At 46.0% G+C, this 13766-nt stretch overlaps 1 protein-coding gene across 4 annotated transcripts in view; it reads right to left on the reverse strand.

The window, feature by feature from the left end:
• Positions 1-13766, reverse strand: part of AFTPH (aftiphilin) — a 100646-nt gene that overhangs the window by 27286 nt on the left and 59594 nt on the right. For all 4 annotated transcript variants that reach the window (XM_078784250.1, XM_078784249.1, XM_068129363.2 and 1 more), the window contains exons 2-6: positions 11690-13480; positions 11360-11538; positions 7575-7701; positions 5441-5497; positions 41-166 (exon numbers count right to left, since the gene is read on the reverse strand). In XM_078784250.1, coding sequence (XP_078640376.1) covers positions 41-166; positions 5441-5497; positions 7575-7701; positions 11360-11538; positions 11690-13444 — 2244 coding nt within the window. In that variant the 5' untranslated portion in view covers positions 13445-13480. The remainder of the gene's footprint in view (positions 1-40; positions 167-5440; positions 5498-7574; positions 7702-11359; positions 11539-11689; positions 13481-13766) is intronic.

The raw sequence follows: 13766 nt of genomic DNA on the forward strand, positions 1-13766 counted from the left end.
GGTGCAATTATTGCATTGTTAGATGCACTGTAATACTAACCTGAGTTTGCTCCGTCGTGACATCCTGCTCACTATGCTCAGACAATCTCGAGGCCTGCGCAATACTTGCTATCTTTTCGGCTGCCGACATCGGCTGCTGTAGCCCCTTTGTGGGTTCGAGCATACCCTGTTAAAGGGAGAAAATATATAACTGTAAATGTGTGTGTGTGTGTTACCTGTACATTCTTACACCTCTAGGTGGATTTGGACTAAATTTGTCAGAGGTAAAAGGTTGTACCGGCCAGGTTTTAGCAGCTCCTTTGGCCGCGGGAAATCCCCGGGGAAAATGATGGGGTATACAGTACTTCCTCACTGTTGCAGTTCGTTTGAATAGCGCCCACCTTTGGTGAGGTTGAGCGCCACAGGAGAGATTACATTTCCCCAGAATGTTGACTGAATGTGGACCCTTTTAAGACTATTAAGACCCATAAAACCTCAAAGACCTCCAAAACCCCTTTACTACCCCCAAAACACCAAATAACCCAAAGACCCTTTACACCACAAAGACCCTCAAGACCTCAAAGAGCCCAAAGACCCAGAAGGCCCCAAATAACCAGAAGACTATCAAGACCTTAAAGACCTCCAACACCCTCTTATGATCCCAAAAACCCTGGAGACACTGAAGCACCTCCAGACCCCTAACAGCCTTTAGACCCCTCAATCCTGTAAGACCTTGTAAGACCCTTTAAGACCCAGAAGACCCTTGAAACCCTTTTTACCCTAAATATCCTTTCAACACTTCACACTTTTACATTCCTTCACACTTTATACCTTTTATAGCCCTTAAGTCCCTTTATACATTGATATCCTCCGGCTCGTCGTCGTCCTCGGGCACACTGAAACTACGGAGCTCGCGACGCGGCCTTGCTTCCTTCTCACCACAGACTGAGAGCACGGTCATTGGATGCTCCAAAACGTTAATTCCAGGAATTGTACGGCTCCGGAAAGATACGAACGTTGATCTCGATTAACCCACACGAGGTTTTGGACAACTGCTGGGCTCTTGGAAGCTGAAGGCCGCATTGGGCTTGACGGTAGCGAATCGAAAGGAGGCCGTCTAATCTGCTCGCCTCACGCTTGTTGTGTCTTCGACGCGCGGTGTTCGACACCGCCATTTTGGACCACTTCCCGCATGAGTGGCTACCCCAGTTTCAACAGCCGCCAAGCTCCTGAAAGTACTCTTTGGGACACCAAGCTAAGTGCCGGCTGAAGGGGTTTATTTTCATTTTATCTTTCCCTTCACGCCGAGGAGTTCTGGAAATCTCGCAAGATTGTGAAAGAAAACATGTCATTATTTACTTTTAACAATGCGTATAAAGCAAGTCGTATAAAGCATCGGGGCCTGGCGAAGCATGCGGGCGGACGGAGGGCTTCCTCGCGCCGGAGTTTGGAGCCGCGTGTGGACGGTGGACAAGATGGACAGATACCACATTTCCCCACACGAGGTTTTGGACAACTGCTGGGTTCTTGGAAGCTGAAGGCCGCATTGGACTTGACGGTAGAGAATCGAAAGGAGGCCATCTAATCTGCTCGCCTCACGCTTGTTGTGTCTTCGACGCACGGTGTTCTACACCGCCATTTTGGACCACTTCCCGCATGAGTGGCTACCCCAGTTTCAACAGCCGCCAAGCTCCTGAAAGTACTCTTTGGGGCGCCAAGCTAAGTGCCGGCTGAAGGGGTTTATTTTCATTTTATCTTTCCCTTGACGCCGCCCCCCCCCCCACCCCCCAGAATTTCCATGTTTTAAACGTTTCCCGGTGTGTACCCTGGATAAGAATAGGTACACCGTATCCCTGCATGTCGTAAAAGACGACTAAGAGGGTTGGCGTCAGGAAGGGCATCCGGCCATAAAAACATTGCCTCAAAAAGGGAACCATGACAATTACAAGTACATATGGGCAGGGTACAGCCCGAAGTGGAGATCGGTTTCTGAGGTTTGGGACATGGAATATAGGGACAATGACAGGGAGATCAGGAGAAGTGGTGGAAGTATTGGTCAGAAGAAGAGTGGACATATGTTGTGTGCAAGAGACAAGATGGAAGGGAAGTGGTGTGAGAATGGTGAAGGGTAGGCAGGGACAGAAATACAAGTTTGTGTGGCAAGGGTGCCTAGAGGGCGTGAATGGTGTTGGTGTCCTGTTTTCTGAGGAGTTTGTAGACAGTGTGGTGAGTGTGACGAGAGTGAGTGATAGGTTGATGATGGTGAAAATGATGATTGGAAAGCTCTTGGTGAACGTCATCTCGGGATATGCTCCGCAGGTTGGTCGAAGTGATGAAGAAAAGGACAAGTTCTGGTGTGCGATAGAGAAGCTGATGGAAAACGTGAAAGATGAGGAAGTTGTTGTGGTAGGAGGAGACCTAAATGGACACGTGTGAAGGAGTATGGATGGTTTTGACGGAGTTCATGGGGGTTACGGATATGGTGTGAGAAATGGAGAAGGTGAAAGGATTTTGGAGTTTGCTGATGGAGCTGATTTGTTGATTTGTAATACTCAGTTCCAGAAAGAGGATAATAAGCTTGTTACATACACGTCAGGTGGGTCGACGACAACCGTTGACTACCTGATGGTGCGTAGGCGAGATAGGGGGCACCTCCGGGACACAAAGGTGATCCCGGGGGAGGAGGCTGTTTCACAGCACCACTTGGTTGTCTGCGACATAAGGGTGAAAGGTGCGAGGAGAGCTCGGCGGGTGAAGTACCAACCGAGAATGAAGGTGTGGAGGTTGAAAGAGGTGACAGTAAGGGAGGCATCAAAAGAGAGGCTGAGTAGGGTCGAGGATGATGTGGTTGAGCTTGAAAGTGGTTGGATGTCGATGAAAGCTAGTCTGTTGGGAGCTGTTGGTGAGGTATGTGGATGGACAAAAGGACCACCGAGGCACTCGGAAACATGGTGGTGGGATGATGAAGTTGGAAAGAGGATTGACAAGAAGAGGAAGAAGTTCAAGGAGTGGCAGAAGGCGAAGGGTACGGGAGCAGAAACAGCAGAGCATGAAAGTTATAAGGCAGCCAGGAAGGCTGCAAAGAAAGAGGTAGCAAAGGTGCAGGAGGCATGCAGGAAAATGTTCGGAGAACGCTTGGATTCGGAAGAGGGTCAGAAAGCAGTATTCAGGATTGCAAAGCAGATAGCGAAAGAGAGGTGTGATGTGATGGGGGTGAGTTGCTTGAAGGATGAAGTGGGACAAATCGTTGTCGACCCAGATGGAATTAAAGGAAGATGGAAAAGATATATGGAAATGCTGTTGAATACAGAGAATGAATGGGATGGCAACATAGAGAGTAACCCAGTTTTAGGACCGGCAGAGAAGATAACTGAGAAGGAAGTTGAGGAAGCGATAAAAGCAATGAAGGGTAGAAAAGCGGGAGGGCCGACGGGAGTTGTGGGAGATATGTTGAAGGCAGCAGGAAGTTGGGGTGTGAAGAGAATGACAGAGATCTGTAATCTGGTGGTGAAGAAGGCCGCATTCCAGTGGATTGGGAACTGAGTACCCTCGTCCCTCTATACAAGGGGAAAGGTGACCCTCTGGAGTGTGGCTCGTACCGAGCGATAAAGTTATTGGAGCATGGAATGAAGGTATTGGAAAGGGTGTTGGAGAGGAGGATAAGGAAGAAAGTGAAGATCGACGAAATGCAGTTTGGATTCATGCCAGGAAGAGGAAGGACAGACGTGCTTTTCATTGTGAGGCAGTTGCAGGAGAAGTACATGGAGAAGAGGAAGAAGTTGTTTCTTGGGTTTGTTGATCTGGAGAAAGCATTCCATAGGGTACCACGCAAAGTATTGACATGGGCATTGAGGAAGTTAGGAGTGGAGGAATGGTTGATCAGAGTAGTGATGGCAATGTACAAAAGAGCGCGCACAGCTGTAAGGACGAAGGACGGGAACAGTGGTGAGTTTGAGGTGAAGGTGGGAGTGCATCAGGGGTCGGTACTAAGTCCACTACTATTTGTAGCTGTGATGGAGGTGCTGGCTCAGAACATAAAGGAGGGTTTACAGTGGGAGTTGTTGTATGCAGATGATCTGGTGATGATTGCGGAAAGTATGGATGGACTGAAGGAAAAGATGAACACGTGGAAGGAATGTATGGAGACAAAAGGTCTGAAGGTGAATATCGGAAAGACGAAGGTGATGGCAAGTGGTAAAGCATGTGGTGAGGTGGAAAGAACTGGGAAGTAGCCCTGTGCTGTGTGTAGGAAGGGTGTCGGAGTGAACTCCATTCAATGTACAATGTGCGCTGAGTGGGTTCATCAAAAATGTAGTGGTCTGAGAGGGTCATTAACCAGTGTGGCAGCTACATTCAAATGTAAGATGTGCACAGAGGGAGCTGCAGATGGAGGAAATGTTGAGTTGGATCTTGGAGACGGCGTGAAGCTGGAAGGTGTGGAAACATTTTGCTACCTCGGAGACATGCTGAATGGAGAAGGTGGATCAGACTCGGCAACGGTTGCTCGAGTGAGATGTGCATGGAAGAAGTTTCGGGAACTGAGTGGCGTGCTGATGAGGGGAGTGTCGTTGAAGCTGAAGGGAAAGGTGTATGCTGCATGTGTGAGAAGTGTTATGATTTATGGGAGCGAGACATGGGTAATGAACGTAGAGCAGCAACGAAGGTTGGAAAGGGTGGAAATGCGAATGGTTCGACGGATGTGCGGAGTATCGTTGAGAGAGAGGAAGACAAATGATGAATTGCGAAAGATGATGGGAATAGAGCCTGTGATTGATGCTGTGAAGAGGAACAGGTTGAGATGGTTTGGTCATGTGTTGAGGAAGGATGAAAGTGACTGGTTGAGAAGAGTGGTGGAAATGAATGTAGAAGGAAGCAGAGGACGGGGAAGACCGAGAAAGACTTGGCTAAAGATGGTGGAAGAAGAAATGCGGGCAAGGGGGTTAACAAGGAGAGATGCAGAAAATAGGGCAAAATGGAGAAGATTGTCATGGGGACCGCAAGGCTAACCCCCGCTCTAGCAGGGAAAATGGCCTTTAAAATGCATGTTGTTGTTGTTGTATCTTAACACCATTTTGACAACTTACACCCTTCAGACAGATTAGAGAGCTTGGATCCTTTACCATTTAGAACTTTACACCTCTTTGGACACTTTTTACATGATTGAGTGTTTGACCCTTTTGACCCTTTAGACACTAACTATTCTTGGAATGTACACTTTAGACCATCTAGAACCATTTATGCGCACACCACACATCTATCATCTTCTTGCAAAAGGCAGACTATACTTGTTCTTTAAAATCACCATATTAAAATGCTATATATTAACGTGTACTGTGCAAGTTAAAAGATATTTCTCTGGCGTCTCTCTTGCACATCAACTTGGTTTTGTGTATATATGTATGTATGTATGTATGTATGTATGTATGTATGTATGTATGTATATTTATTTATTTTTACTCACCAGCCCTGTTGCATATGCAGGTATGAGGACTGGCTGTTTCCTCTGCCCAGCGAATAACTGCACATGAAAATGACAAAAGATAGACAATTATTTATTTAAATAGATTTCTGCACATTCCACAACAATGTGTGACTTTTTGGCTTCCGCACCAGCATTATAACACCTGCAGACCCTCGCTAGGACGTGTTTTTAGTGGTTTTTGGAATAATTTTGGAATAAGGAATATTTTGGAATAAGGAATAATTTTTAGTGGCTGTATTTTTAGTGGTTTTTAGCTGTATTTTTAAGGCTGTGTTAAAACAAATATGGCGGCCGAACCACGTGACTGATGACATCATTTTTTCCCCCCACCAATTTATCCCTAGATGACGCTCAATAAACTTCATCTTCATCGGATGAAGTTTTGTACTTGTCGAATTATGACGTCATAATGGCGGCACCTACGATATCATCATTAACATATTTTATTCTGCATGGAGAGTTCTTTACAATGAGCCGTCTCAATTTTTTTCTATGCAGCGCTTTCGGAGATAGAGGTGCAAAGTTTTTCGGTTTTTCTAAGATGGCGCCCATACCACGTGACCTATGACATCATAATCGTCAATAAAAAAATTCTCCAGGAGGAGGTGCACCTATGATGAAAATTTCCTGTCAATCAGACCAACGGTTGCAGAGAAAATCATATTTATCCTGTGCGGACAAACAGGCAAACAGACTCAAATGCAATACCCTCTCCTCTGGCGAGTGCAATAATAAATAAGCAAACAAACATGAGGCCAAATCAAAAATTTATGAAAAGCTACAAGCCAGAATAAATTTTAAAAAATTGTCTGGTTTTGGTTATGTCACCAAAAAATAGGGATGGTAGGAAGGGAATGTTTTTTCCCCCCCCCAGGGTTTCTTCTCTCACACAGCAGTATTATACCCATAAAATCACCACTGTATATTTTGGTGAAGATCTGGATCAGGATACTAGAATTTTCAAAATGATTCTTCACCATTGACGATAGCAGAAAAATCTCAAAAAGTTACGGAATGATTTGGATGACACTTGGTGGATGAGTTGGGTAAGTGACAAGAACAAGCCGATTCGATTTTGGTTCAGGTCCTGATTCAGATCCAGCCCATCCATGGATACAAACCGTAAACTGTTCAACCTGGCAGAGGTATGCGCTCTACCAAGTACCGTTCTAGTTCAAAATGCAACGTGGTTAATGCCAAAGAAAGATGCCAAAGATGGTTTTGCATTTCGGATATCCCCTCCGATTCTGGTAAATGACATTCATCTGGTAAAGTACAGAACCTTGAGATATGACGGATGTGGGACAGAATAATTGTCCATGCACAATGAGATAAAGTTCTAAAGGCGTCGTAGCTTTCGCATCGTAGCTTTCGTCGTAAAAATCGCATTTTCAGCTTTTTCGGCCACAAAGTTGATATTGAAACCCTATATACAAAGGCAAACAAGCCATCGTCATGGCCACCATTTTGGAGGACCACAAAGGGAGGTAGGTGACCGACCAAAAAATAAAACAAGAAGCCGTCATACAGAGCACGATACTTGCAAAATCCACTGATCCCAAAAATAAAAAGTCGCCATGGATACATCAAATTGTCTATTGCATCAACATTAAAATCGACGATCTTAATCAAAGCTCGGATCAATTGGATTAAAATTGCTGATTTTTCAGATGCAAATTGATGATTTTAGAAGTTTGACTGAGTTGACCTTTGAACTTTTGACCTCAAAATAGTTGGTTTCCCAAACAAAATGATTTTGCAATCCTGCAGGTGATTAAAAATTCACATGAACACAGAATTGAAATATCTTTTTCATTTCACTTTGTTCAATTCTATGTTCATATTTCCACATGTACAATTCTGGAAATGACCAAATTTGCGGATCAAAAGTGGCAAAATTGATCGACAGAAGAACTGATTCAAACTGCAGGACATCAAATGATAGTTTCTTTTCTTTTTTCTGGATAATCTTTATTTCCCCCCCTTCCCTTCCCCTCTCTCTTTACATCCACCCCCTCCTTCCTCCACCCACCCACCCCAATGCAAGGCAACATTGCTTAGCTCAAAGATAACTGTGCACATGTAACCTTAGCATAAATGAGTGCAAACTCACAATGTTCCGCGTGTCAATGCCGAGCGCCCTCAACATGTGCTTATTGCTGTGCGATCCACCCCATTGGTAGCGGAGGCCAAAAGCTTCATCAGGCTCACGCAGACTAGCCCAGACATTGCATGCGGGCCTGTCAGGCCACCAAAGGAGATTAACAGAAACAGCAGACAAGATAGTGATTAGAAGAATTCATGCATTTGTTTGAGTTATCAACATGCATTGTATTAACTGCAAAGTATATACTGTATATATATATATATATTGTTACGGTTTTTAGAACCTTCACAGGAAATTTAGTATTAAATTTCCTTATAAATAACCCCTGTGTACATTTCCCCTTAATTGGCTGTTAATTGAAATGATCGCACCTTAATCCACATTGCAACGCGTAGCAAATCATAGGCCCTTTCGTAGTTATTTCATTATTCTGTGTTTCAGTTAAGGCCATGTATTTCCAATAGTTGAATCTGCGTTGCATCAATGAAATAAGATAGGATCCCATCCGGTATCCCCATGGCCTCCTAAAAGTGCCAATGAAGCAGCGTTCGCTGCCCCCTTTGGGTTGGCTCGTTTAATTGCCCCAAGCCGCCATTGCCCATGTGCTCCATCTCGGAGAAGAAGGGCGTGGCCCCCACCTCGTCATCAAAGGTGGCGCCAGAGAGCCCTCGTCATCTAAGGAGGAGTCAGCCAGCCCCGATCGACCAACCAGGAGTGAGTGGCCATGGCTTGAGAGGGTGGAGAGAGAACGATCGAGCAGGTTCGTGAAAGTTCCACGGGGGGGATATAAAACCCACGGCGCGAAAACCCCAAAAGGCAGACGAGCAAGGAGAGCGGGCGGATGAGCGAGGGAGCACGAAGGCAGTTTCTTGAAGGAAGGTGCTTGAGTTCTGTGAAGAGAGACGCGCAACCTGCGGGAGTACGAGTAAGGGAGACGTTGTTTCAACCAGCCCTGCCACGTCAAGCTCCGACGCGCTGCTGCGAGCCGCCCGGCGGTGTGGACCCGAGTGTGGAGAGTCGGCGGCTGCTCGCTCCCGGCCCGGCCGTTCTGCTGTCCCACCTGAACCTTCTCATCCCTCCATTCGTTCCTGCCTGCAATTCCCTATTGGTGTGAGTCTGTTTGTGTTGTCCTGTGGGAATAAGTTAAGCCTGTATAAGCTTGCACTGTCTTCTGTAAATTACCTTTGTTCTTCCTCTTCTTTAGTCTTGTATAGTAGTGAATAAATCCCTGTTATTTCTTACCCGTTTGGTTTCTTTCTCGTCCGATCGCTTTAGTGATTTCCCCATTGAGTTCCTGTGGTGCGATTTCGGCCAACGCTTCGCAATCGGGTTTAGTCATTGTTAAACGGCTCGCGCCGCAGTTCGCTTCGCTCGGCGCAATCCATCAATTACACTGCGGCACGGGCGGGAGTATTTCCTTGCGTACCGGGAGGCACTGGTACTTAGGTCATAGGACGGATAGGCCTAATACCCTATTCAGCGCTGACCGGGCGTGACGTCATACCCCCAGGATCGGCGACGGCCAGTATACAGGACATGGGGTTAACCCCCCTTGGTAAGGGGAGCGCCGTCGTCCGGATTGCATAACAATACACACACACACACACACACACACACACACACACACACACACACACACACACACACACACACACACACACACACACACACACACACACGCACACACACACACACACACACACACACACACACACACACACACACACACACACACACACGTAACGTTGCTTGCAATTCAGTTTACAGGCTCAAAACAGGGAAGAAGTGATAGTTGTGGAATTTATTCATAATGGGGAGGCAATTATTGCAGAAATAACTAGAACGGCACTCAGCAGAGAGCATACCTCCGCCTGGTTGGCCATATCACTCAATGGTGAAAAATCACTTTTAAAATTCTACTAGCTGGATCCGGATCCGAATTTTCACCAAAATTGAATCAATTCGTCCTGGTCGCACACAAACAACCTGTCCAACAAGTTTCGTCCAAATCCATCCATAACTTTGCTATGTATCGATCATAGATCAAAGATCCTGCTATGTATCGTTTTTGGCCCTCATCTCCCAATGGTGAAGAATCACTTTTAAAATTTTAATAGCCGGGTCCGAATCCACATCTTCACCAAAATAGAATCATTTAGTCGGTGTCACATTCGCTACATCTATGCCCAATTTCGCCAGAATCCGTCAAAAAACTTTTTGAGATATTTTGTTCACAAACGGACAGACAGACAGAGGTGAAGACATAACTTCCATCCACCTTTGGTGCCGGAGGTAATAATAAAAGTTTAAATGCGAAAAAGTTAATATATTTTTCATGATAATGAAGCCAAGACGAGTATACGCAGAAAGATATTGAAAATCATTTAAAAGCCAAATCATTGCTTTGATATTCATAAAAATGGCCACAGTCATAAAAATGGCTTGGGCCTTTTCGATGCAATTCTATTATCCAGCTCCTTCTCAATGCATTCCTGAACTCAAAAGCAACCCATAATGCAAAGCACGTCCACTTTGTACTCAAGCTCAACTTGGCAAAGAAAACAGCAAAAAAATAAAATGTTACTTTTATTAATCAGTGTCTCCATATTCTTATAATAAAGGTTCGCTGATGAAAATTTGATGACAAAAATTCAAAGGGTAAATCAGAAAGCATCTTAAAATGGAAAAAAGTGGATATAAAGTGGATAAAATAAAGAAACAAGGAAGCGATTCCAAAACCTGGCCGTCTCATGTTACGTGGTGGATGGACCAATAAGGGATCTTTGCACTTAATGTTACTTTGCCCTTCGCCATTTTGATCCAATTATTCATTAGTCTTCTTAATATTCTCAAAATAAAGGTTTGTTGAAAATTTGACGGCAAAAGTTCAAGTAACACACATTGACGCACACGCACGCACACCAAGAAGGAAGAGTCCGGGACCGAGAAGGAAGAGTCCAGGACCGAGAAGGAAGAGTCCGGGACCGAGAAGGAAGAGTCCGGGACCGAGAAGGAAGAGTCCGGGACCGAGAAGGAAGAGTGCGGGACCGAGAAGGAAGAGTGCGGGACCGAGAAGGAAGAGTGCGGGACCGAGAAGGAAGCCCGGGACCGAGCAGGAAGAGTCGGGGACCGAGAAGGAAGAGTCCGGGACCGAGAAGGAAGAGTCCGGGACCGAGAAGGAAGAGTCCGGGACCGAGAAGGAAGAGTCCGGGACCGAGAAGGAAGAGTCCAGGACCGAGAAGGAAGAGTCCGGGACCGAGAAGGAAGAGTCCGGGACCGAGAAGGAAGAGTCTGGGACCGAGAAGGAAGAGTCCGGGACCGAGAAGGAAGAGTCCGGGACCGAGAAGGAAGAGTCCGGGACCGAGAAGGAAGAGTCCGGGACCGAGAAGGAAGAGACCGAGACTGGGTGTACCTGGAGTTCAAACAGAAGATTGTGCAGATCGACATTGTTGCCACTTTGGGGACAGAGGGGGGAAATGCAGCACAGATAAGGAGACGGCTTCGTCCATGTGTTGTGGAATTCTGCTGGGGTGAAGATAGATGCTTCGAGACCAGGAAAGGCTCCGTTCAGTGTTAAGAAACTCGCGAGTGGAGATGATGACCGGTGGCAGCGGTGCGCACACACACGAAATGTGATATCACTCACACGCAGACGCACACACACACAATCTCCAATCGTTTGTGTCGAAATCGATATGCAGGTATGCCAAAGGTTAGCCAGTTTGAATCCGGTATTATAATCTACCAGCCAGGTGAATAAAAATGTTGGACGGTCGGCGGCCGGCTCACACCATGTTGGGGAAGTGGTGCAAGGCTGGGATTCTGCTATCTCTTCCTGGCCTGGTTGCCTTGGCGCTGGGCCACCTGAGAGAATCTCGTGAAGAACAGGAATGTCTTCTTCAAGAGGTGGAAGCATTGGGCAAGGGAAGCAAACCCTGAAGACACGCTCCAGCCGCTGCAGTAGAGACACCTGTGTAAATGCAATGAATTGAAGACTCAAACTCAAACGAGCGTACATCGTACCACGGGACTCGATCTTTTTAATCAACAAATAAATTTGCTGTACAACATGAAACAATTGTGTCCTGTAAATATAACCATCACAATATTATATACATTACCGATTCACTGCCTTGCAGGTGTGTGGTTTTGTTCGTAACCGTACTCGTTTCCGTCTCGGTGAGAATTGGACAATGCTCAGAGTCATGTGCCCCAAACTCATCGATTGTAATTTTGCTCGAATCAAACGTAGCCCATCCTTCTGCATTTGGAGCCACCTCAGAAGCCCCCGCTGTTGGAAAATCTGGAAAACACTCACCAGCATGTTGGAAATGTGACATTGTGCTGAACTCCACAAAATCCTCATCAAATTCCTTGGTGTCTCTTGGTTCTTGGACATCAGACTCCAGATGACCAGAATCGTTAGAGTCTTGAGAGCCTTCCTTGGACGGTCGAATGACCAGAACATTACAACTATCCGCTTCTAATGAAACTTTTTTCTCTTCTCCGTGTCCTTCCGCTAACACCGATCCAAAATCTGTGATGCACTTGTCAGGTACGCTGGCATCTCCAAAATGATCAGCATCACTGTCCGTCGTTTCAGTGCATGGGCCACTGCTTTGTAATGCCGGCCATGGCTCAACGCAACTACTCGATTTACCCACAGAGGCACGTTCAACATTCACACAGAGTTCAAGCTTCACCTCTGAATCGGTTTGTAAATGGTTTACCATTTTTTCCTTATTTTTAGAATCATTTTCAAGGTTCAGATCGTTTGAAGCATCACTGATCACAGAGTCCTGCCTTTTCGAACGCGGATTTTTTACAGGGAGCTCGAAGGCAGAGTGAACATCAGATTCACGAGTGTGAATCACAGTTAGACTGCAATCTGAAACAGTCATGCCCGTCAATGATGCCGTGACGACGTGACCGCTTTCAACTGGATCCATTTCTAATGAATTGGTCATCTGAGGAGAAACCTCAACTGTCCCAGCATGACCATCAGATAAACTTCGATCCAAATGGTTTGCGGCAAAATCCCCTTCAAGTGTTTGGGAGTCATTCTTCCGCCGTTCGTCGATGCTACGGTCAGGTTTGGAAGACTGTCTCGGTGCTTCAAACAACTCAACATTTGTTGAACCAAATGCAGAAAAATCTGCAAAATTATCATCATGTGTATTTTGAGCCATGTTAGTTACTGGAGCAGACACACAATTACAGGTTGTATTTTCCCCATTAGGTTTTTGGTCATCAACTCCAGAAACCAAATGAGACAAGTCTCCCTGTCCCAACTCTTCACATGGAAGTGATGCCTTGATAACATTAAGGGTTTGCACCTGCACGCCAGTCCGCTCACAACCCTCCATGTCTTCCGCATAGCCGTTTACCATCACCTCAGCAGGTATAGACACTCGAGTGTCCTTTCCTTCACAATAATCATTACCCCTACCACTACTGCTGTTGCTACTTCTGCTGCTGCTACTACTGCTACTGCAGCCACTACTTTCGTTGCCCTCAGTCCCTGAACTGCTTGCGCTTGGGCAGTTCTCAGGGCTGCCAATCGAATATTCCAATGCAGGTCCATCCGCTCTCTGTTCTGCAGGTTCACTCCTAACCAAGGCGTTGTTGTTTTTCACATCACAACAAGTTGCTGCAGGGCCTTGTTGATCCATGACGATTCGGTTAGGCATCGAATCAAAATGCACAAATCTAGGCAGGGATGTTGCGCTGTCGAAAAACGGGTCGTTTGGACCATCTACACCTGCAAAATCTCCAAAGTCACCAAACTCATCTTCATCGTCGTCGTCTTCCAAGGCCACAGCCTCTTCAAGTGGGGGTGGTGAAGTCGAATAGACTCGAAGAACCCCATTATCCATTTCAGGACAGGTGCGAAAGGAGTTATACTTGTGGGTCTGCAAGAGGAAACAGCAAAAGCACACTCAGTGGCAGGCAGCAGTCATGTAACATATTCATTTACCAAACATCATGATGTTCCACCATACAAAACTGCAGCGCACATTCAGAAAATTGCACAAAACCACTTCAAAGTGCTTCATAATGACAAAACTTAGACATTATACAAATTCAACAAGACACGACGCATCCGTCCCAATACGCAATACATGTCCCCTGACGTGCTCGATGGCATTCAGAGTCCTGATATGAACAACACGTTTGGGAGCATTTGGATCTGAAGCT

This window comes from Myxine glutinosa, chromosome 9, assembly GCF_964187855.1.
Source record: "Myxine glutinosa chromosome 9, kmMyxGlut1.1, whole genome shotgun sequence".
Classification (NCBI taxonomy): Eukaryota; Metazoa; Chordata; class Myxini; order Myxiniformes; family Myxinidae; genus Myxine; species Myxine glutinosa.